We start from the raw sequence: 25,256 nt of genomic DNA on the forward strand, positions 1-25,256 counted from the left end.
GCATGACAGAAAAACAGGGCTGTTCTGGGTTTTATCCGTGAGCAGCGTTTTGCTGAAGTGGTTTAACCAGAATTTATCAGCCTAAATTGTATGATCGGCCGATACGATAACATTAAAAAGTGACCATTTATCGGACGATACCAATATGGCAGATAATTTATGGTGGATCCCTACTTAAAATATGAGAAACAATATACTCACTCTCATGCATGTGACTCTTTCTTCCGTGAAACAAAAAAGAAGATATCTTGAGAAATGTCTCGGTGGAGTATGTCCATACATTGGAAGTCAACGATGGTTAAAATGGCATCAGTGTAAGTAAATTATGAAATAATAAAAATTTTGGTGAACTACCCCCTTTAAAAACAAACAACTAGAATTAAGAGGAAAACAAATTCTTTTTTATTCCATCTGTACTGCAAACAATACGTTTTCCATATTTCCTTGACTGATGTGCACATGGTTTGAGCATGTGAGCATGCTGGTCATTCTGTTGAACTGTGTGACTCTGGGCATGTTTCAGCCATGTGAGGACCTCAAGTGCCAGTCTGAGTGGTGTGTCATCCTGCAGGTGAGTCTCAATAAATTATGTAACACGGCAGGAGCTCTCCAACTCATTATGGGATTGATTTATATTTCTAATGACTTAATGTCTTTCACCAGCACCATATAACACCATTTGAAGATACAGTGGCCCATAAATTACCTTGCATTAAGTAACATATTACTTATGGAATATGGAGTTTGACATTTCCTGATACGTTTATCCATTTATTATCTATTTTGGCAATTGTTTTCCAAAATGTTATTCATAATTCAATACAGTTACTGCACAGACCACCACAGAGAGTAGTAATCGTGGACATACTTCACTAACATTTGACAATCAGAAAGTGTCCCAAAAGACTGTATGTTGCTTTGTAATGAATCAGATTTTTTTTAATTAAATGTAATTCATGTTTTGTTATAAAATATAAAAATATATAAATATTTTTTGTGCACTGTACATCCGACTCCGTCTGAAATACTCCATAAAAGATCCTTCACCCTTTCTTGTATGTTTTTTTTTAAATTTTGCACCCAGTGTCTTGTTTTAGGTTTGTCTCATGTCCAAGTTGGCTTTCATGTAGCCATACAGTTTTCTTTACAGACGCTAGTTTAAAGGGCCAGTTTAAACTGTCCAGAAGTCGCAGAAAGTTGCATTTTGTTTCTGTAGTATTGTAATTTTTACCCTGTCCTTAAAACCTGGGGTATTATGAAAATTTTTAGTTCCTCAAGACCGCTTTAGCAGTATTCAGAAATACTAAATAACATGATGAACTGATTTCAGGGCTTGGGCTAAGGCGGGCATTGCCCTTCCAGATTTTTCTTTTTCACTCAAAGAATATCCAGCTTACAATTATAATTGAATTCTTATTATTAAATACTTATTTGTATGATCTAATAAATAATGATCTGTCAATTTAATCATGTAAAAATGAAAAAAATTATGCATGCAATGAACTATGATTAGATTATTATTAGGTTATCTCCCCAACCAGAATATATGATTGTCCACCCATTCGAGCCAGCCTAGTACCGGGCCTTACTCATCTTCTTTTTCACAACAATTCATTGTTTTCTTGAACCACAGGAATAACTGTACTTTCTATGAAATATCTGTTCTGCCTCTCCTGTAAAATATCCGTCTTACTGTATTTAGATATGAATGTGCTCTGTGTCCACAGGTATTTGATGACTGCATCTTCGCCTTCTTCGCTGTGGAGATGGTCATCAAAATGATAGCGCTGGGGATTTTCGGATCAAAGTGTTACCTTGGTGACACGTGGAACCGCCTGGACTTCTTCATTGTCATGGCAGGGTGAGGAGTCCTGCCTCGTTCTCACTTGTCACTCATGTATTTAACCATTATCACCACTAGTCACCCGGGACTCACTGCTCAATTGACAGGCTCTCAGATGGGAAATAGAATTCCTCTGAGCCTTCTGAGCCCTCGGATTGATTTAACATTCAAAAAACGTTGACCCTGTTGTTTAAAATGACCTTTCAATTAAACTGAATAATGAACACATCAAGGCTTGTTTTTTGAAACCGCCTTTCTGACGTGATTCTCACGTAGTATCGACAGATGGAAAGGTCATTGGAGTTTGACCTTCACTGTCTGATGTGTTAAGGTGAAATTGAGATATGTTTCGTTTGCTCTGCTCCCCCAGGATGATGGAGTACTCACTGGACGGTCATAACGCCAGCCTGTCAGCCATTCGGACTGTGCGAGTGCTCAGGCCCCTGCGAGCCATCAACAGAGTGCCCAGTAAGTGGTGAATGTCACCTGATTTATTTAAGGAACCAGATTCATACAGTTCAGATCTTCGTCAACCAGAAACAAACACGTACCCAACAAACGAGTCAATTTTTAAGCTTAAACAATCCGGCAGAATGATCTATGATACAGATGAAAGCAGAAACATCTGCATGATGTATGACGCATCATCCCAACCAGTCGTGTGATAAGCCTGTGTGTCTGCGATAGAATTAACAGCACACTTGCTACTCCATAAATTACACAGCAGACCATATCCCACCAAATCAGAGAGGTGTATTTCTCCCGGTAATGATCCTTTGCATGGTGGCGTGACAGTTATATTGGGTCGCCTAGATCCTTGTTTATGAGAACAAACTCAGTGTGCTTAATCGAGTCCCTTAAGTCAGAAGTGAAAGTTGTCTCCCCGTGTCTCTCATTACTATTAACACAGATCTCCACGAGTAGATTTGGGTCCTCTTCACTTTCCTAGAGCAGTTTACTGTGGGTCATAGATTTAGAGTACTTCTCCGCATCAGGTTTATGACTCAGAGTTGCAGAGATGGAAGACAAGATATCTATTTATTCCTCTGGGTGTAGTGTTGCCGCAAGCAGAAGTGCTTTTTAGTACAAAATGACATTATTACGCCCTGATGTGAATCGTGTGGTGTCGGTTCGGGCGCATGCGTGCAATTGTTGATCCTTGTACCCGGAATCATAGTTCAATCACCAAGTTGGCAGTTCATTGCATGAAATGGATCTTTATCTACCATCTATGTGTTTACAGAAGAGTGAGTTAGCATGTTCATCTCCTTCCACTTTGTGACCGCATGTTCCTCGGGGGGCCTAATTAAAGTGGCCAAACTGTGCCGTGGCTCCGCGCTGTCTTTGGTGGGAGGGATGCGGGCAGCAGAGATGTTCACACTCTGTCTGTACTCAGACAGGACCATTTAAGGCTCTCTCCACACATCATGGACTTAAATTACATTAGTCGCACACACCCTACTCAAACAGATTAGTCACGAGGTTCAAACCGGATGCATTACCGATCTCCAGGGGCTCTTCTATTCGTGATGTTTGCTGATGTTTTCCTTCTCTCAGAGTCAAACCCAGCACTGTGTCGTCTTAGATAAAGCACAGACAGTGATAGTTTGGAGTGATTTGTTTGAACGAAGTATGTAACAGGACATTTGTGAATACTGTATCTTTGAACATTCTGACAGTGTGAGTTTTGGTGTTTACAGCGGTCCGTCCTGATCAGAGGACCATCTGACAGTGTTACGGTTTATTTAAATATGCTTCCATGCCAAATGTTTTGCCTTTTCGGTTTGTTTTCATTCATTTGGACAGTGTCGTTTTTAACTGGCTGAAACTTTTGTGAGTTGATATTAGCATCTGAAATAAATCCCTTTGGGCTTTCCTATTATGGTAATTCTCAGCGCTACAGTACGCTTGCATTTTATATCCTCTATTTTTAAGCTTACATAGGGCCAAACAAGACAGGATTTTCTCACGAAAACGCTGTTTTGCTGCCACGATTCTGGGGCATTATGTGTGGTTGCCATGCTGTTGCTAAGGTGTTCTAAGGGGTTGTTACCACATTGCTATGCGGTTGCTAAGGCATTCTGGGCCATATTAGAGCTTGCTGACAAAATAGGTATCTGAAACATATTCATAATAAACCGGCCTAGCACATTTTAACAGCTTTGCTATTATACCACTTCAACACTAATATTGTTATTATATTGCATTATATTCCTGTATTACATTACCAATATGTTTCTGTGTCCTCCAACTTAAATCTGTATTATTGCAGTAATACATTGTCTAAGTAAACACCACAGATAAAACCATTTCTATCTGCATTAATGGCGTACAGTATAGAATATATAGTATAAAAGACAAAGGTTTCTCTCATACTGTGAGTTTCATCCAGTCGATGTGGGGACCGTCTGTGGGAGATGATGGGAATGCACTGCTGTATTCGTTCAGTGGTTTAGGTTGTAATTGTCCAGGCTCGGCACTTAAAATATGCAGTTTCTCTGCTCTGTCACGCATTATTACATATGGGACCAATTTAGGTTAAAGGTGACATCCTATTTTGAAGAGTCTGAGATTTGCCTCTCACATTACATCTTAAAGGATCTTCAGAACCCTAGCAAAAATAATGCTGTATATAACACCTCTTACCTCATAAATGTTCCGCTTTGCTTTGTTGCAAAGCAGTGTTACAAAAATATTACCATAATACTACTGATATTGCTTCCACTTTTATGATGAATGTTGACAACAACATACATTTAGATTTTTATGGTAAAACTATGGCCCAGTATATAGGAAATATATTTAATGCAAACAAAAAGGAAAGAATATTTGATAACAGAAATTAAATAATTAATTGATGAGGCTGTTGCTGCTTATTGTACCTAAAATATGGCATAATACAATTTCCTGTGAACATCTAGTAGGATCATACCTCTAGGAACACCTCTGCTGTCTTTCTGCGTTGCAGGTATGAGGATACTGGTTACTCTGCTTCTAGATACTCTGCCTATGTTAGGCAACGTCCTCCTGCTGTGCTTTTTTGTCTTCTTTATATTCGGGATCGTCGGGGTGCAGCTCTGGGCTGGACTTCTGAGGAATCGCTGTTTCGTGCCAGATGACGTGAAAGAGTAAGTACAGGCTGACTCTTATCTTACAGACAGCTTTGTCCCTCTTCTCCCTTTCGCCCCTCTCTCCCCGGGGAACGCATCACCACTTCCGATTTTTGATTCAAAGTGGCAGCTAACTGTTGCCGGCAGCAATGGCATTTCAGTCGCTGACAGTCTTGTAAACTAAACATCTCACCATGGCATAAAATCAGTGTCGAGCATCAGCCTTGAAGCTACATATAGTCTGACTCCCTTTGTATGAAGGTAAAAACGATTTAAAGGACAAAACTGAGAGGACAGACTAAAGTCAGGCTGCAGTCATGTATTAGAAGTAATGTATTTTGATGTAATGAAACAAATAAGTGCTCTGTAAGTGCTCGTGTTTGCGTAATGGCCCCTTGTTTCAAATACACTAGACCGCTACATATACTATGCCACATTTGTATCTGTCAGTTTCTGTTAGCTCTGAACATGAGCTAATGATCTGATCTGATGTGCTTTCAGGTTGTTCCTAAACTGTTCGTGGCCGTAATGCTTTGTTGAGATTAACTTTACTGTTTTATGTGAAGGGCACCAGAACCCTGAGGGGAATTTTTTTTTCATGTTTCTCTGACCTGATGAAAACCTAGAAATATATACAGTATACATACTTGTAGAAGTGTGACTGGTAACTATTTTTAGTACCATTTTAAGTTGTTCACCCAATACGAAAAAGTTATCTTAATTTACTCACCTGTTGCCATCTCAAATGAACTAATTCCTTTCTTAAGTTTAACAAACAAATAATTTTATAAAAAATGCTTTCATATTATTTTCCTACAACACATATATCCTTTATTAAAGTAATCAAAATGTCTTTATCTTTAAGAGAAAACTATATTTTGAGCTTATTTAGTAATAGTAGATCAATTGTGAATCCATGGCAACAAAGTGATCAGTAAATCCAAATATAGCAGCATGAAACTTATATGACAAGTCACGCATATTTGAACTTAACATGTTGATCTGTGTTGCCATGAAGGCGTGATATAACACATATACATCTGGGATGGCATGAGGGTGAGTAAATTCAACACAATCTCACGGCAAAAACGTAACTGTGGCTACTTGCCAATTCGTATGAATTCGTACATTTTAGAACGATTTGCTTTCGCACCATTAACATTAGGTTTTTGGGTGGGGTTGGGGTGGGACTTCATGTCTTTTTTCTAATAGCCTTATCATACGTTTTTGTCCGATTCACAACGTACAAATTCATACAAATTAGCCACCTCATCAAAATAGTTAGTGAGATCCTGTGAGGGTGGTAAATTATGAGAGATGTCATATTTGAGTGAACCAGAGTCAAAGGTTCTTGTGAAATGTTTCATATTAAGTAATATCATATTCTTACAACCAGATTCATGTAGACAGATGGTGACTCCTGTTAACATTAGCAAAGTGATGTATGGTCTCCAGAGTAAGCAAATGGCACATATTCTACATACTCTGTCTTTCAACAGCCTCTACAATCTGTCCTTCATGAGTCCCTACTTCATGGATGAGGATGGCGAGGACAACCCCTTCATCTGTTCAGCCAATAAGGATAACGGCATGCTGCGCTGCAACGTGGTGCCTCCCCTCAAGGAGGGTGATATTGAGTGCACCTTAAAAGGCCTGGATGGACCCAGCAGTAACACCTGCATTAACTGGAACCACTTTTACACGTTGTGTCAGCCTGGGGAGTTCAACCCTCACAAAGGGGCGGTGAACTTTGATAATATTGGATATGCCTGGATTGCTATATTCCAGGTATGGTCCTCATATAGTTTGTATCTCAGATCACTTACATGTTATCAAAGGCCCTTTTGTTTTAATATAAACTGTCATTATAGTGGAAGACTGTCAACATGGAATTGCACTGTAGGGTCCAGGAGAGATAATGTTTTTTTACAACTTTCTATTGCTCTATTTTATTTTTGCAAAGGCGAAGTCTTGTTAAGAACGCTTCAGCCACGCCAAATAATTGAATCATCTCTGAGAAAATGTCTGCTTTAGTCATTTCTGGTCCCCTCTGCTCGAAAGAAACCCCTCGCAGTGATGGGATTTTCGATCTAGTAGTGCCGCCTTTGGAAATGATATCAGAAAAGAAAGAACGTACCCTGCGTATTAACTCATCAGCACTTTCAATCCGTCCTCATCAGAGGGAATAAATCACCACAGACAGACCGGTGGCACAGACCCCTGTGTTTAATATGCACAGTCACACTCTTGCACACTCTTGCATGAGCACACAATGAGACCTGTAGTGCATTCAGTAGAAATGAATGTCAGTCTCATTTGTCTGATTGTTACAAGACGGTAAGTCAAGTTTGGTTTCTATTGGCCGGTTTAATGACAGTGTGGGGTATACGATTGCACAAGAGTACCTGAAGGGTTTTCACCTGTGTCAACATTACATCCTAATAGGATCTTGATTGTTTTCATAAGATGAGACCTGGTAGGACCAGGCTTCTCCTAAACATTGGAAGTACAATGCATAAGTGCTATTCACAGGTATTTTGGTTTGCACATGGAATATTGATAATATTTGGTTCATCGGAATTATGCACATTTGTAGTACATGTGCACTTATAACCTGACGATTGTAAATTTACGGCACTGAAAAAGTAACCCCACTCAAAAACACAGCATACCCTGGGCTTTACCTATTACAGCTGGAGCCAAAATAGACTCCTGTACAACATTATAAAATAAGGACGATAAAAGTAATTTTTCAAAATCCATGATAAGTGGTGTACAAAATGAAGCATTTCCTCCAGTACCGTCCCATTAACAAAGCTTAAATGTGACCAATTTTTGAGTCTGCTATTCCAAACTCAATTACGAGGTTGGACTGCAGACAATCTGTGTTTAAATTTTCTCTTTAAATACCCAAACTTCTTCGTTCCAGAGGCAGACAATGAATCCTGTAGATAGTGAAAGCACAGGAGAGAGATATAGTGTTATCAAACTGAAGGGAACCCAGACGAAGACAGCAGTAGAAACCAAAGACTTATTTAAACAAAAAAGACCCACGATGGGGGCAAACAGGAGCCTGGGCTAGGGGGAAAGCCAGCTGGACCGGCGCTGTGGCTGATGCCGGCTGGAGATTGGGACTGGATGCCGGCTGGACTGTGACTGTGGCTGCTGCCCGTGCGGGAAGGAATCCCTTCCGCCGCTTCTTTTTATGGGGAGCAGTCTGAGACACTCCTGCCGCATCCGAGGAGGTAGCAGAGGGGACTGCCGGCTCGTGGGTTGTGAGTGCAGGGTCGACGGACTTGTAGGTGGACAAGGACTCAATAGAATCCATGGAAGTCCTTCTGGTCCGCTTTCCCCGCAGGCTGTGCAGGGACTCGAGGAATCCAGGTAACACAGTCCTTTGAGATGGAGCCAATGGAGCAGGTGGTCCCGCCTTGGTAGGGACCCTGTACTCCTCACGAGCCATCGTGAACCAGATCTGGTCCACAAAGCCCAGAGGCCTCAGCATTCTCATCTCAGCAGGCTACCCGAGGTGACCAGGAACACCAAGGCGAAGCCCCTCGCATCAGCCCCCTTCTGTTGCAAGTCAAACAGGACATGGGCCTGGCAGCTTCGTAAAGCTGACAGAGGATCGGCCATAGCTGTCTGTTGGGTCCTTAGCTGTCTGGTTCATTCTGTCATTAAACTGACAGAGAACCCATAGAGCAGTAGAAACCAAAGACTTTCATTAAAAACAAAAAAGACCCACAATGGGGGCAAACTGCAAATAATAAATTACTCTAAACAAAACACTTCCCACGAGGGGGCAAAAAACATGAAAAACCAAGACGACCAAAATAGTTCACTTCTCACAAGACTGACAAAGCAGGACCAGAGCAGCCTGAGACACAGGGTAACAACTAGAACAAACCTGCAAAGGACAGCAAACACAAGGACATTAAATACGTAGGGGAACTAACAAGGGATAATTACAATAGGCAGGTGTGGGGAATGAAAAAACCAACGGGAAGATAAATTGGGAAACGAGGGGCAGGGCTAAGACTCATGACCGGTGAGCACACAGTGAAAGGCAAAAGGCCATGTGCTTCCACACATAACACAACAAGCACAAAGACATGGTACTGTCACAACCCTGTCCACAAAACAAGAAAATCTGTAAGGCTCGTGATCTGTAAGGGTTAGTAGATGTGAACCCTAACATCTACTAAGCCTTACAGATCACGATCCTTACAGATCTGTATAGTATCATATTCATCAAAAAACACCAAGAGAAAACAATTACAATACTCTTATGCTTCCAAGTTTTCCTTCAAACTATTTATGTGTTGTTCTGTCTAATGTGTTTCAGGAGGGTTGCCCAATGTCTTAATGGGCCAAACTGTTGTTTGTCTCTCAATTTTATTGAACTCCGTTTCTAATTGTTTTGCAGGTTATTACTTTGGAAGGATGGGTGGACATCATGTATTATGTTATGGATGCCCACTCCTTTTACAATTTTATATATTTTATATTGCTTATTATAGTAAGTATGCACTATTCTTGATATCGCATACAGAGCAGATTTCTAAAAAAGATGTCTGTGATTAAGTGAAGTGTCTTCTGCATAATTCAGGTGGGCTCCTTCTTCATGATCAACCTGTGCCTGGTTGTAATAGCAACCCAGTTCTCTGAAACAAAGCAGCGTGAGAACCAGCTGATGCAGGAGCAAAGAGCACGCTACCTCTCCAACGACAGCACGCTTGCCAGCTACTCTGAGCCAGGAAGCTGCTACGAGGAGATGCTCAGGTACATCAGCCATCTGTACCGCAAGGTGAAGCGTCGGGCGTCCCGCCTCTACCACAGCTGGCAGAGCAAGCGCAGGAAGAAAGTGAACCCCAACAGTGGGCTGAGTGGGGGAGGCGGGGCCAACGGCCACAGTAGGCACAGAGGTGGCAGTCACTGGATTCGTTCCGTCCACAATCTCGTACAGCACCACCAACGTCAGCACTGTCATCACAGCAATGGCAGCCCAAGTCCTCTGACCCCCACAGGTCCCGGCGAAGCCCTGGAGATGAGGTGCATCACTACGGGGCCACAGCTGACCGTGTCCACTCAGCCGAATCTTTCTTCCAGGACTCAATCAGTGCAAAGTATTTATCAAGGGGACTTTCATGAAACCCCGCAGGTGCGGTCAGGCACCATGGCGGGCGCGCCGGTGCTCGGTCGAATAAACGGGGGGATGAACTATCCAACCATTTTGCCCTCTTTTATCTGCGGCTACACAAGCAACAACCCTGCAGGTAAAGGCAGAGGGGACTCAAACTCCAGCTCAGAATGTGATGCCATAGATCCCTTTGAGAAGCTGCAGCAGTTGGTGGGGGAGCACAGTAAGTGTGATTGTTTTTACTTCCCATCAGGTGCAGTTGAACTCACCTGGCCTGATGCAGGATAATGAAAATCATTCTCACAATAGAGAATGTTATTGTTATTGTTAAGCATCCATCTACTGATGTGACAGAAAATCAATTGCTCAAATGTTGAAGTCATTAACACAATCTTTAAGGTAGCGAGGTGTCAGTCAGCATTTCACCAGTGACTGTGACTGTGAAGAGTGGAAAATAGATGCAATTCACTGCCTATTTTCAGCCTGTGGATGGCCATCCGAAAATGACAAAAAACACCAATAAAGTCATAGGACATTTAAAGCACTTTACAGTATTTTCTCAACATACAAGTCATGTTTGAAAAAAAGAGTGAATTTAAGTATTTTCTAATACACTGCCATCTCAAAATGGATGTGTTAATTTTAACACATTGTTTGCATTGTATGTATGATTTTTAACACAGGTTGTGTTGAACATGACACAAAACGTGTTGATTCATGAAACAAAACAAAGACTAAATGTGTTGTTTTTAACACACTGTTGTATTTAGAGTGTGCTAAAAACGATATATCGTTGCTGGGAAATGGAAAACACTTTGTACTTTTTAAATGATGAAATCATGTGTTGTCAAATGCGTTTTATTGGTTGTTTATGGAAAAAATTTAAATATGGAAATACAAGGTTTCAGAAGGACAGCAGCAATATCTTTTATTGTTCTTGTGTTTAAGTACAAATATCGAAAAATTCTTAATTTAAGATTTACTTGGCAAGCTAAATTACTAAAAATTAATTACGTTTATTTTTCTTACCCCAACTTGCAGATTTCTTTACATTTTAAGTAATTTGCCAGGTAATTACAATCCTGATTTAAGATTTTTACATTTTTATTGGAAAATAAGACAAAGAATGTTTAGAAATATTTTTTGGCCTGTAGTTTTATAGTATAAAAAAAGATTTCGCTCCAAATAACCTGCAGATGTGAAGCTCTTTATGAAACCCTACAACCAAAAACACTTCTTCTGTGGCAGTATAGAAAACAGTAAATTAATTCTGTTTGTTCAGCTCTGCATTACTAAAATGTTCCCGTCATATCCAAGTCAATCTTGTCATTTCCACATTGTTAAGATATCTGTTATGGAACAGGAGTTCATGCTGGATGTGTACTTAAGTCTCCTTCACTCCTTCAGCTCATTATCACAGGTTAAAGTGGACCACTGTGTATGATTATATCCTCAGAATATGCATTAGAATAAGAGCACGGCTACCAACACACTCTGATTAGACCCATTAACTTTATTTAAGGCACCTAGTTCAAAGAGCAAAGCACTTGAACTGAATTCTTGAGTCGCTGCCTCATTTCTCATTGACAGGGGCTGGAGAGGGAACTAATTCAATAACTAGTTTTATTGATTCGACTGGTAAAACTAACCCAATGCGGCACTATTAGTACTTTGTAAATTCATATAAATGAACAGAAAATTGAAAATTTGTCGATTGTGAGCTTTATTGATTTCTGAGTTGAATAAATCATCGGGATGATTTAGACAAAAGAGTGCAGGAGCACGTAAAGATCAGTTGCTTCTGATGGATGCTGTCTACTGAGAAGGAAATAACACACTTACCACATTGACAGACATTATGTCTATGAATAAAACACCTAGCATGAACCATTCTTGTTTACAATGTTATCACATAAAACCACATTTATTAATATCCCACTTCTTGTCAATATCATTAAATTACAAATTTGATTCCTTTACATTATTACATAGTAGCTGCTTCAACCTAATGTTATGTAGTGTTGTTTAAACTATCTCTGTGGAAGCGTGTCAATGGTTCCCTAATAGGATTGGCTGACTGTGTTTTTCTCTATGCAGGTCACAGCCGTGTACTGTTACAGATGGCTGGTGTGGTACCTAGCCCTCTGCTCTTTGAGCTCTTGAGCTGTCCGTATTGTGCAAAGGCTCTGGAGACCATGGACCTCGAACTCGGTGATTCAGACTGCTCCAGGTCAGAAGGGGACGTGGTTTACGAGTTCTCCCATGGAGTGGAATTAAAACCCGGCCGCTCGTCCCATCATAAAGTACTGCAGGAGAGCAGCAACCAACTGGGGCAGTATTGGGAAAACTTCCGGGACAGATTGAGACGCATAGTGGACAGCAAGTACTTTAATCGAGGAATTATGATTGCCATCCTCATAAACACCTTAAGCATGGGGATTGAATTCCACGAGCAGGTAAGTAAGAACTAACTTCTCAAACCTTTTTGTTGCATGGTTTAGGGGCATCGTTTATAAAATGTTGCGTAGAAACCGTTCTTAATAAGATTTTTCAATCATTTCTGAAAGTGTGTGCATGTAATTTATAGAAAGAACGTGCGTACGTACGCCTCTCTTTGCTACTTCTCAAATAATCTTGGAGTTTCACAAAGATGAATAGTTTCAGATCCCTGCCTTGTAAATGATGTCATATTAATATCATTGACATACACTCACCTAAAGGATTATTAAGAACACCTGTTCAATTTCTCATTAATGCAATTATCTAATCAACCAATCACACGGCAGTTGCTTCAATGCATTTAGGGGTGTGGTCCTGGTCAAGACAATCTCCTGAACTCCAAACTGAATGTCAGAATGGGAAAGAAAGGTGATTTAAGCTATTTTGAGCATGGCGTGGTTGTTGGTGCCAGACGGGCCGGTCTGAGTATTTAACAATATCATCACTTACTGGGATTTTCACGCACAACCATTTCTAGGGTTTTCAAAGAATGTTGTGAAAAGGGAAAAACATCCAGTATGTGGCAGTCTTGTGTGCGAAAATGCATTGTTGATGCTAGAGGTCAGAGGAGAATGGGCCGACTGATTCAAGCTGATAGAAGAGCAACTTTGACTGAAATATCCACTCGCTGCAACCAAGGTATGCAGCAAAGCATTTGTGAAGCCACATGGGCTACAACAGCAGAAGACCCCACCGGGTACCACTCATCTCCACTAAAAATAGGAAAAAGAGGCTACAATTTGCACGAGCTCACCAAAATTGGACAGTTGAAGACTGGAAAAATGTTGCCTGGTCTGATGAGTCTTGGTTTCTGTTGAGACATTCAGATGGTTGAGTCAGAATTTGGCGTAAACAGAATGAGAACATGGATCCATCATGCCTTGTTACCACTGTGCAGGCTGGTGTTGGTGATGTAATGGTGTGGGGGATGTTTTCTTGGCACACTTTAGGCCCCTTAGTGCCAATTGGGCATGGTTTAAATGCCACGGCCTACCCAAGCATTGTTTCTGACCATGTCCATCCCTTTATGACCACCATGTAGCCATCCTCTGATGGCTACTTCCAGCAGGATAATGCACCATGTTACAAAGCTTGAATCATTTCAAATTGGTTTCTTTAACATGACAATGAGTTCACTGTACTAAAATGGCCCCCACAGTCGCCAGATCTTAACCCAATAGAGCATCTTTGGGATTTGGTGGAACGGGAGCTTCTTGCCCTGGATGTGCATCCCACAAATCACCATCAACTTCAAGATGCTATCCTATCAATATGGGCCAACATTTCTAAAGAATGCTTTCAGCACCTTGTTGAATCAATGCCACGTAGAATTAAGGCAGTTCTGAAGGCGAAAGGGGGTCAAACACAGTATTAGTATGGTGTTCCTAATAATCCTTTAGGTGAGTGTGTATAAGAGCATCTGTCAACGTCCAAATCTTATATGAGAATAGTTTATATTTCCAAAAACCTGCAGCACCTGGACAAGCAAAAGTGCGTATGTTTGCTCTGAACGTGATGTGGCACTTTTCCACGTCAAAGACTATTTGAATAAATATGAACCTGAAATCCGTGGATTTTTGCAGACCCACACTCTCCGATAAAATAACAATTATAAAGGAGGACTCTGGTTTTCTGTTTTATTTAACTTATTTTCGCAGTTTTGCATCTGCTAGTTAATCTGCTGACTTTGCTTACGTATTCTTCTGCAGAATCTCATTAATATGAATGTGTTTTTTAGGATAGCTAACGGTTTGCTTTGTTCATAAACAGTGCTGAAGATTCATGGACTTTTTGAGCAGATCACCCGCTTACATAACTGCCTTACAATGCACTTGTATCTTTCATTTAATATTTACATTCCTAACATTGTATCAATATTATTTAAGCTAGAATTTTCTAAGAAATTGTGAATAACACTCAAGCAAATCTTATCACCGTAATACTGGGGTGTTTTGGTCATTGCTATGTGATGGCTGAGAGGTTTTGAGTGGTTGTTAGCCAGTTTTTTTACTGGGGGGTCCAATCTGTCAGCAAAGTATTTCAACTCGTTTAGTTATTTTGCGTAATTTGGGCTTTAACTAGTGCTCAAGTAGTTACTTTGGGTTAATGGTTTGCACTAAAAAGCCATTGGATGATTCTTATTTGAAGTCATGGATAAACAACAATGAACAAAGGCCTACCTGATCAACACTAGCAATGCATAATCAAACTGTTATTTGTCTAGTGTGCCAATCACCCACCTTTTTAACATTTAAATAGTAAATTTACCTTAGTTAACTTATACAGTACATTGTGTTAGATGATAATGTTATGCCAGGACCCTAAATTAGTCTTGTAAGCTCAGATAAAACAGACATCAGAACAGCATGTAGTGAGAACGTGGGTACAAAGTAATGGTGACCCGTAGATTATTATTGTGCGCAAAGACATACTTGTTCCTTCAGGCTTTCGTTATTTGACTGGTCAGGACAATTGTGAACAACTTGTTGTTTATTTTAGGTTTTGTTTTTAGGTTTTAATACTTATGTTTTTTATTATACTGCTAGTGTACAGCACTTTGGTCAATTTTTATGGTTTTGAAGGTGCTTTATATTTTTTTTTTAGTTGAGTCAACCTGTGCCTGACCCGACCCGATTCCAATGCAGTGACAGAAAAATAATTAAGAATCGGTGGGCCTGTCCGCCACTACTTAGGCTAATGTGCATAACGTAAATGATTAATCCTCAGTTTTACCGATGTTTGTCGCCTTTCGTAGGGACAGTGAGGGGGACAGATCGGGTCACTATATGAATCTGAGGGGGTCATACCCCCCATTCCCCCCTCCATCCCTAGTGCCTTCTGTACGCTTGGTGTTATCATATTACTGTGCAGTTGTTACAGTTTTCGATGAAATATGTGAGATGTTACTCACTGGCCCAAGTCTAAAGACCCAAGAAATTGTGATGACTTGTTCATGTACATTTACATTTAGGCATTTACTGTAGTAGACGCTTTTATTCAAAGCCACTTAGAAGAATTAGGAAACAAAGCGATTTATCATAGGGAGGCTAAAATACGAGAAATTACAAGGTTTCAAAATAATGGAACAGCACACCGGGAGAAATGAAGTATTTATTTTTCATTGAAATAGAAGATCAGATCAGATTTCTGAGCCTATGCATGAGAAATACAAATAAATAATAGGTTTGGATTAATAAATATGTTGTGTGTAATGTATGTCCAGTATGAATTTAAGAGTGGTTATGTTCCTCAAAGGCAGTTTGGAGACAAAATCTGTTTAAATAAGGATTAGGAGCTCTTGTACAAATAAGTTATAGCTGCACCTTGATTCTGTCACTTTCAGCTGTGGCTCAACAATGGATTCTACATCATTAAAAGAGCAATCTTTATAATTGGACATACGTTCACTGATAATAGATCGGAACAGACCCTTTTATACTACATTAAATTATTTGAGATCAAAGTTATAAACCAAGTCACGATTTCATGAATACCAATGAAGGGCCTTAAGATACGCCTCTGTTTCTGAAGTCAAATCATGTGTTACTGAACTACTTAATGTCTAAATAGCTTTTAATCCTTGAAGAAGAAAGAGAATATGTTAAAACAGGGCCATAGCAGACATATGCCGTTGTGCTTTTTGGTTTGAGGATTTGTTTGCATAGAGATTCTTGTGCTTATTTGCATGATTGTTTTCTACCTAATTGCTTTGTGGCACATCCGTAGCATACTCGTAGACCATGAGCAAACATGAGAAGCTTGTATTTTTGTACAAATATATTGAAGCACAATAATTAATCAGAAGTGATTCTGTGTTTTTTCAGCTATGGCTTTGTTACATTTCAAGATTATTTTTTTTATAATGCTGCTCTCTACTTACTGTAAATGTACAGTATCTACTGTCCATTTTTATTGATTTTTTTGTATTAAATTGAGGGTTGAAATGATTATCTGTACTGCCTGCCACTTAGGCTTTCTAAGGACATTAAGGAAACCATGAAATGGATTTTGTGGTTGTGTACTTCATGTCTGTTAGCTGTTGAGGCCATCAATGTGCCAGTATACTCATTAAAATTGATCAAATAATAAAAGCCAAAATCCGCAATTAAATAGTAGAGTCTCTACTATGAAAGTGTGCCCATTGATTTTGTCCAAGCTATAACGTGTGTATGTAAACTAAAAGCTCCAGAGGTTACATTAAAACCCATTAATGTGTCCCATCCCAATTTCCAGCATCTATAGAGTGTATGCACGTGCCGTCACTTTCCACTTGAGTGGTAAAACACTTGGCAGCATGAATGCATACAATATCAGGAAACGCAATTCGGCGCAACATTTGAGCGTTTCTTTGTTTCTCCTATAGAAAGCAGGCATTTTGCTTAGTGTTTTACCACTTAAGGGAGCGTGTCCTGAGGCCTGGCCCGGCCTGTTTACATTGGGAAAGTGACGTCAATGCATACCCTCTATAGGAACTTTGTCCACTCCACATACAGTAATGTGTATTCAAAATTATTCTGAAAATATCTGTTTAAATATCTTGAACACTTGGTGTCGTTAAATGAAATTATGTTTACTGTCATGTAAATCAAATATTAAGGTTTATCCATGCAGTATAAGTGTCTACTCAGTATGGTGCCAAGTGATGCCAGCTATTACAATCCACTATCATTATAGCAGTTATTGAGGGAGGATTACAGTAATGAGATAAGGCAGACTGCATTGATCTTTCTACTGAATGCTTTAAGCACAGCAGGAGTGAGATCAGAACCACAGTGACCGTCTCTGCACTCTCAAGTCAATCAGGCACCTGATCGGATTTACATGAGGCCTGTGACAGTCTACATTACTGCATCAGTCAAAGTCACAGAGCAGCAGACGCCCATGTTCAGTCCATCACTGAAATCACTTTTCCTGCACTAACAGAAACAGCGAGTTTAGTTATTTTAGCTTAATGAATGACAGGCATGATAGTTACTTCTGAGACTGAAGAGGTGTTTTCTCTGTTCTGTTTTGAAGAATGTTGATAACCAAACAACACTGGCCCCATTCGACTTCCATTGGATGGACACAAAACCTCTGAGGCATTTCCCAAAATATCTTCTTTTGTGTTCCACAGAAGAAAAGTGGTATACAGGTTTTTATACAAATGAGGGGAACATAAATGATGACTGTATTGTTGGGGGGTGAACTTGCCCTTTAAAGCCACATACATCATTGTTATCTTTCGATCGTTTGTCTTTTCTGATTCTGGGTTGTTCAGCCCTCACATGTGCTTAAAAAGTGGGGGAGGTGATGAGGAGTGTGTGTTGTGCTAAAGCATGATGGGATATTATGGAGGAAGGGGGCAGTAGGAGGCAAGAGTCTCTCTTGAGAAAAGCGCAGTGCTCTCTTAACATCAGTCTCATTCAGTCTGCCACGCCGCACCGCTGAATGCCCAGTGTCCCAGCATGCATTTTCACTGTCAGTGCTTTTCCACTTCTCTTCTTCAGTCGGGCAAATGTGCCTGATGCAGCACTTGTGGGAATTTGCAACTATGCGCACAGGCAATCTATGTTTAGGAAAGTTGAGATGGGGATTCGATTTGTTTCAGTGGTGCGTGGTAGACTATGTGAGAAGGCAAAAATGTTTTTCTCCAATATAAATTCATATTATATTTCACGTTGACACTGTTTCCTAGGTTAAACGTGCATGAAAAACACTTTTTAGCTTATACTATCAACAAATAATACAACTATATTAATACATAATATTTTTATAAACAATCCGCATCCAGTAGCTGTTCGTGTCAATTTTGTGGCTGATGTAGATCCATGGTATATTGATCAAGACACATATACATATGTACAATAAAAAATTGTTTAATCATTTGGATTTCGTTTGTGGTTACGTCTGAAAGTCTATATTTACCTCTTGCATAAAGGGGATGGTTCACCCAAATATTCTTTCATCAATTACTCACCCTCTTGTCTATTCTTTCTTCAGAACACAAAATAAAAAAATGTGGCTGAATGTTCGTAACCAAACAACAGCGGAACCCATTTATTGCTATTGTATAGACACAAAACCAATGCAACCAATGCACGCATGTGCTTACAGGGACGCCTGTCTTTGTCAGTGGAAAAGGACTCCAGTAAACAATGTTTTTGAATCTTTCGGTTCAGAGTTGTTCTGACAAAATAGCATCACATTTTACCCCGAGATATTTTCGTATTCAGACACTTTCACAATCCTGGCACCCAAGGTGGCATTTGCCACAGGAATAATGATTCACACAGCATAAACTGTTAAGTTTAAAATGGACCATTTTGCATGTGACTGACACCTGTATTTCAAATAGCTTTCACGCTGACAATGCCAGCTTATTTGATCTGAGATTTCTCATTCTTGTGAATAATAATGCATTATTAACCTTTTAGTTAGTGACTCAGACCTTATTTTGATATTGCGTCTAATCTTTGTGTGTCTAATCTAACATTGTAGTAGACCCAGAGGTTTAGTTTCTCATTATTCATTTACTAATCCGTTCCTAATCTGTTGTTCCTGGGTAACAATGAATATTAATTTCCCGCTTCTTTAGGCTGCTTAAAGTACATTGATGTAGATCAATGCAGGCAGCACAGGTCGGGACGCCCTCTAGTGGTGACATGTCAGCACAGTTTTTAATTCAATACAGTTATTTACAGCATTCCTCTCCACGACGGTCAAAATATAGGTTCACATGCGGTTCAATCCTACTATTGTTATCAAAACACAGTTCATATGGCAGTCTCCAATAGGTTTTGTGTCTGAAAGAATAATATGAAGCTGTTAAACCCTACAAGCCTAAATGCATATCAGTTTTCTTTAAATGGAAGTGTTTAAGATAATGACTTTCAGCGTGCCTGTGGTGAGGTGATTGTCTAACAGTTTGATATAATGATGTTATAACAGTATTTTAATGTGAACAGTATCCAGGTGATTGCTGAGGGTGGCTGCTCTTGCAATGGGCAATGGTGCCCAGAGACTCATGCATTATGTTGCTCCTTAAGAATGTGTTTATTGATCTGTCTTGTACTGTAGAAGCGAGTGTAGCGGTAAAGTCTTGTCACACAGTAGCTACAGTTTGCATGAGCAATGAATCTGGCTCTGAATCTGCTTATGATGGACAGGGTGTGAACTGAAAAACGGGATAATGAATATGAAAACAAGGGGGCGGGGCTAAGACACAAGTCAGGAGAGCACATGGCTCAATCAAACAATGGCCATGTGCTTCCAAACCCAAAGAAAAGACATGGGACTGTCATGATCCTGTCTCTTCAAACTAGAAAAACAACATCAAGAAGGGCAGGATCATGACAACGTATATCTGAATGATTTACGCTCACCACATTGCTTTGCTCTTGATAAAAGAGTTTATATCTTTGACTGATTGTTGATTTTGTTCTTTCCGCTGTGTCTGTTTAAATGGAGGAATTGTAATTGCTTTGTCAATGCGTTGAAATATTTCTAAATCATTCGGCCCAGAGGCCTCGTGTTGCATAAACGGCCTATTTGTCAAATGCATGCGATCGATAGACCCACAGTTCTCTATTATGTATTGTACGTCCGTGTGTGAAGGTGCCATCGTGAAGGTCAGTGTTCACGTCACTCATACTGTACGTACAGTAGCATTCCCAGCAGTGTCTTTGCACAGTATTGACCTGTAGGAGGTAATGAAGTATGGCTTTGTTTCTTCTCACAGCCTGAAGAGCTGACAGACGTCCTGGAGATCAGCAATATTGTCTTCACAAGCATGTTTGTCCTCGAAATGCTCTTCAAACTGCTGGCCTTTGGTATCTTCGGCTACATCAAGAATCCTTACAACATCTTTGATGGCATCATTGTGGTCATAAGGTAGGATCTGCTACTGAATGACAACTTTCTGAAAGGTTATTGTTCATTCAGTCATTCTTAAGCATTACTGATAATGTAAATATTCTTGTTTTGCCAGTGTGTGGGAGATCATAGGACAGGCGGATGGAGGCCTCTCGGTTCTGAGGACGTTCCGCCTCCTGCGTGTGCTCAAATTGGTGCGCTTCCTCCCTGCACTGCGCAGACAGCTGGTGGTCCTCATGAAGACTATGGACAATGTGGCCACGTTCTGTATGCTGCTGATGCTTTTCATCTTCACATTCAGGTGCTGACCACGTCCACACCATAATCAACCAATCAGAACCGAGCTTGGGTCTCAGTGCCACAGAGATTATAAACTTACTCTGTTTGCTTTAGAAATGCATTGACGTGAATTAGACAAACTGAAGATAGTTTTCTTAGAGATGAAAAATGTATGTTAATGTGTCAAAATTGTGCACTTTTATTTTTGTTTTCTTGTAAATGCAGCATTCTTGGGATGCATCTGTTTGGGTGCAAATTCAGCCTGGAGACAGAGAATGGAGACACGATTCCAGACAGGAAAAACTTTGATTCTCTGCTATGGGCGATTGTCACTGTGTTTCAGGTCAGAAACGAAATTATGCACAGGCATGTCAACATAGCTACAGAGTTATTAGCTAAACAGTTCGGTCCGACTCCTTACAATTACAGATTACAGTGCGAAATACATAATTGCTGTCTTTCTGAAAGCTTGGATGTCCAATTGAAATTCCTATTTCTGTTGCTCAGGAAATGAAAAGAAACTGTACTTTTAAAATGAATAAATACAGTGTTGTCAAAGTTGATTAGCACTTTTTATTAGTTAGATATTTGCAAAACCCAGTGACAAACTTAAAGGTCCAGTGTATGAAATCTAGCACCGTCGAGTGGTGAGGTTGTGAATTGCAACAAACTGCTCCCCCCTCCCTTTCAAAGGACTACGGTGGCTTTCACAGAACAAAGATGCCGTCTCGTTTTCGCTTCTTTGCCGAAGGAGATAACATATTTACGAAACGCGCCCTGTAGAGCCGTTTGTCTGTTTAGGACTACTGTAGAAACAACATGTATTTAGATAGATGTATGTAGATAGAAATAGCTCATTCTAAGATAATAAAAACATGACACATCTTTATGTAAGGTCTTTATACACCTCTGAAGACATACATTGCATTTCTGTAAATAGATCATACAAAAACTACACATCGGACCTTAAAAGGGTGATTAAGAATATTGACATATGTCAAAAGGGACAACAGTGACATTTTTCTTATTTTGCATTCTATTTCAAATTAATATTGAAACGTTCATAAAATGATCTAGATTTGATGCTAGATAAAAAGATTTCCATTTAAATTTGACGTTGATATTTCGGGTGTATTTTTAGATGTAGGCCCATTTCAGTTTTACAAGAGAGTGGCTGTGCTAAATCTGGATACATTCAAGTTTTTTGTAGCTCGCTTTGTTCTACAATCGACAGGCTGTGTTGAAAGCCTTTGTGTGCCTTACTTCTTACATCAGCACAATTTCCTGTAATGGAACAGAGTTGCTGAACCTGCATTGTATCTGCCTATCTCATGCACATTTACAGCACCTATTCTCACTAGATTAGCCCACAGATATTGTAAAAAAGACTTAATTGCTAGATGGGACAGACTATTATTGTGAAATGAAATATATTGTGGCTGTCCTTCCAAAGCCTTTGATGTCACAATTTCAGGAAATGGAAAAAACACTGTACTTTTAAAAATATGAAAAAAATTGTGTTGTCAAAGTTGACAAGCAGTTTTTAATTGGTTAGCTGTTGATAACTCTTTATTGGTTAGATATTTGAAAAACCCAGTGACAAACCTAAATGGGGACTAGCAATAATGATTTTAACTAAATAAATTAATCATTATGGAGATTTCAGGACAGCAGCAATATCCTTATTTTAACTTTGTTTACCTGTTCACTGTCATCACCGATGGTGTTTGTCTTGCAGATTCTGACCCAGGAGGACTGGAATGTGGTCTTGTATAATGGAATGGCTTCCACCACTCCATGGGCGGCTCTTTACTTTGTGGCACTGATGACTTTTGGGAACTACGTTCTCTTTAACCTGCTGGTAGCCATATTAGTGGAGGGCTTTCAGGCAGAGGTAAGAAAAACCATTGTGTTCAAGTCAGGTTGATTTCAGCATTTTAAGGTTTGACTTTGTCCTAAATGCCGTTCTGAGTACTCGCTGCTCTGTTCACTTTCGTAGCACAAATGGACCTACATTTAAAACCTAAATGTGATTCTGTAAATGCTTGTAGACTTGTATGGTACAACATTTAATATGTTAATATGTAGTGCTTTTGTTGCGATGAAGATTTATGCACAAACAAAGCAGTTGCTTTCTCTGGATAGTTTGCTCGGCGAGTTGAACTGCATTGCCGATACCGTGCTGCAGTCTCAGTCCCATTTGTCATGCTCTGGGCTGTTTGAATTGTGAACTGGTTATGAGTAGGTGTAAATCTGCAACGACTAAAACAAACACCATCTTTACACAGCCCTAATAGCAATACGGGTCTGAGAGAGCAGCAGTCGGTAGCACGGTCACCGCAGCTGTCTGTATGCACAGCAGGCTCTGACTGAGTGAAGGGCAGTTTGTTGTTGATGCCAGAGGCCGTCATCCTTAGAGAGAGCGAAACCTGCTTGTGTTCTGCTCAGCTTCACTACACCATGAATAACACTTCGGTAGGCCGGCCGGTGACCGGAACACTGCGAGCTGTCCGCAAAAAACTCTCGTGCTTTGCAGGGGGATGCTAACAAGTCGGAAACGGATGAGGAAAAGAGGTCGGTGAACTTTGAAGAAGAGGAGAAGATGGGGGAATTACGAGCCACAGGTTACTTTCTTCACATCATAAAATGATCTTGCAGGGTGAAAAAAATTGCACCTGTGTGAGTGTACAACAGCAGATGCAATTAGATTTTTTTTATACAGTACATGGATTTCACCTGTAGAACATCTTAATGAGGGCATTGAGTCGCTCAGTTTTATAAAGTCTGTATAAATATACAGACTGCAGTATATACAGTTATATTTCCCATAAGTCAATACACCGAAAAAGGAAATTGTTCTCTAGAGTGATGAACCAGCTTCACATTTATGATTCTGTTTTTATGCTTCTGAACGGCAATGGTTTCCATTCACTCATAGTGTTTATTACCACCTATAGAACTAAAGATGTACTCTCTGATGATGTCAGCGAATGGGCATGTGGATCCTCGGGGCACTTTGCCTCCACCAATAATCATGCATACTGCTGCCACACCCATGCCCACTCCCAAGAGCTCTCTTGGCCCAGAGTCGGTGTTTGGTTCGGTCGAGTCGAGGCGGGGCAGTGGTGTCTCCATAGATCCACATGCCTTCGATCTGAAATCCCTGGTAAGAACCGAATCTGCAATCCTAAATAACATGTCCGATTTCGATCATTACATTGACATTCTCTTACTATTCCAGACTAGCCCGAGAAGATCTCCATGTCACCCCCGTGGCTCAGGCAGTAACTGGGGCAGTCGCAGGTCCAGCTGGAACAGCTTAGGACGGGCGCCGAGCTTGAAAAGAAAAGACACATCTGGGGAAAGGGAGTCTCTGCTGTCTGGGGAAGGCAGGGGCAGTTTTGAGGATGAGAATTCGGAGGGGGATAAGATGGAAAATATCAGTGGGGGCACAATGCAGAATCCCAGCTCTCTGGATATCCCTGAGCTGCCGCAGGCCCCCAGCTTCAGCCCATTGGGAGAGAATCAGGACTGTAATGGAAGAACCCTACACTTGCCAACGGACCTGTCCACCAGCCTGGGCAAAGAAGATTCCATCACGGAGGAGGATTTGGATGATGTAAGTGATGGCGTACACACACATACACAATGTTTTTTGCTGTCAGGCAGTCCTTATGCCTTGTTTTGTTGAAGATGTCCTCCCAGGGGTTTGTCGTGCTAGAGACTAATTGTTCTGCCATAATTAATTGCAGCAGATAGCTTGAAAGCAGTAATTGTTTTTCTGAAAGTGACCTCTTTGGTGTCAGTGATCTGTGTCTGAGCACACACGAGGCCTTGTTTTTAAATTGAGTTTCAAGTGGTGTGAAATGAACAGAAACAGTCAACGAAGCTATATACTGGAACAAATGTAATGACCAAGTGTCACCATTACCAGCAATTTATGGTGGTCATCAATATAAAACATTTCAAAAGTTTTTCTGAAATAATAGGTAAGAAATAGACGTTTAGGAAGAGTGATCGTTTTTGTTTAATTTTGTGAACTACTAACAACATTTCTCCCTAATTTCAAATAAAAATATTAGGGGTGGGAATCGTTTGGTCCCTCGCGATTCAATTCAGAATCTATTCTTGATGTACAAATTAGCATATTTAAGATTTACGATGTCATCACATCAAGTTTTCGCTCAGAGTCAGACTAGTGTTGGTACTTTGGCTAACTACTCTTTATTTTATCCGGGTGCTCCACCGCACTTGCAGTTGGCCTCCGCCTTATTTGTTCCAAAGACGTCACGTTATTATATTTAGTAACGTTAAAAAATATAGATTTTTAAATTTGTGAATCGATTCGATTCGCTAGCAGATTGAATCGATATTCATCAAGAAAGAAAATTTTCTCCCACCCCGAAACAATATGATTTCTATTTGCATTTATTTTCAGAAAATGAAAACTGGAGAAACAGGTCACAATAACAGCAAAGATGCTCTGAAATTTTTTCAGACCTCAAATTCTGCAAAGAAAACAAGTTCATAT

The 25,256-nt window shown here is 40.1% G+C and overlaps 1 protein-coding gene across 1 annotated transcript in view; it reads left to right on the forward strand.

Moving 5' to 3' along the window:
* Positions 1 to 451: 451 nt before the first annotated feature.
* cacna1ha (calcium channel, voltage-dependent, T type, alpha 1H subunit a) overlaps positions 452 to 25,256 on the forward strand; it is a gene marked incomplete at its 5' end in the record, with an annotated part of 39,938 nt that continues 15,133 nt past the window's right edge. The window contains 15 exons of the mRNA XM_079455883.1: positions 452 to 571; positions 1,728 to 1,861; positions 2,214 to 2,311; positions 4,812 to 4,971; positions 6,453 to 6,741; positions 9,380 to 9,472; positions 9,563 to 10,316; positions 12,191 to 12,549; positions 20,313 to 20,464; positions 20,562 to 20,747; positions 20,951 to 21,068; positions 22,464 to 22,619; positions 23,262 to 23,349; positions 23,683 to 23,891; positions 23,967 to 24,344. Coding sequence (XP_079312009.1) covers positions 452 to 571; positions 1,728 to 1,861; positions 2,214 to 2,311; positions 4,812 to 4,971; positions 6,453 to 6,741; positions 9,380 to 9,472; positions 9,563 to 10,316; positions 12,191 to 12,549; positions 20,313 to 20,464; positions 20,562 to 20,747; positions 20,951 to 21,068; positions 22,464 to 22,619; positions 23,262 to 23,349; positions 23,683 to 23,891; positions 23,967 to 24,344 — 3,294 coding nt within the window. The remainder of the gene's footprint in view (positions 572 to 1,727; positions 1,862 to 2,213; positions 2,312 to 4,811; positions 4,972 to 6,452; positions 6,742 to 9,379; positions 9,473 to 9,562; positions 10,317 to 12,190; positions 12,550 to 20,312; positions 20,465 to 20,561; positions 20,748 to 20,950; positions 21,069 to 22,463; positions 22,620 to 23,261; positions 23,350 to 23,682; positions 23,892 to 23,966; positions 24,345 to 25,256) is intronic.

Source organism: Barbatula barbatula (genome assembly GCF_947034865.1).
Source record: "Barbatula barbatula genome assembly, chromosome: 5".
Taxonomy (NCBI): Eukaryota; Metazoa; Chordata; class Actinopteri; order Cypriniformes; family Nemacheilidae; genus Barbatula; species Barbatula barbatula.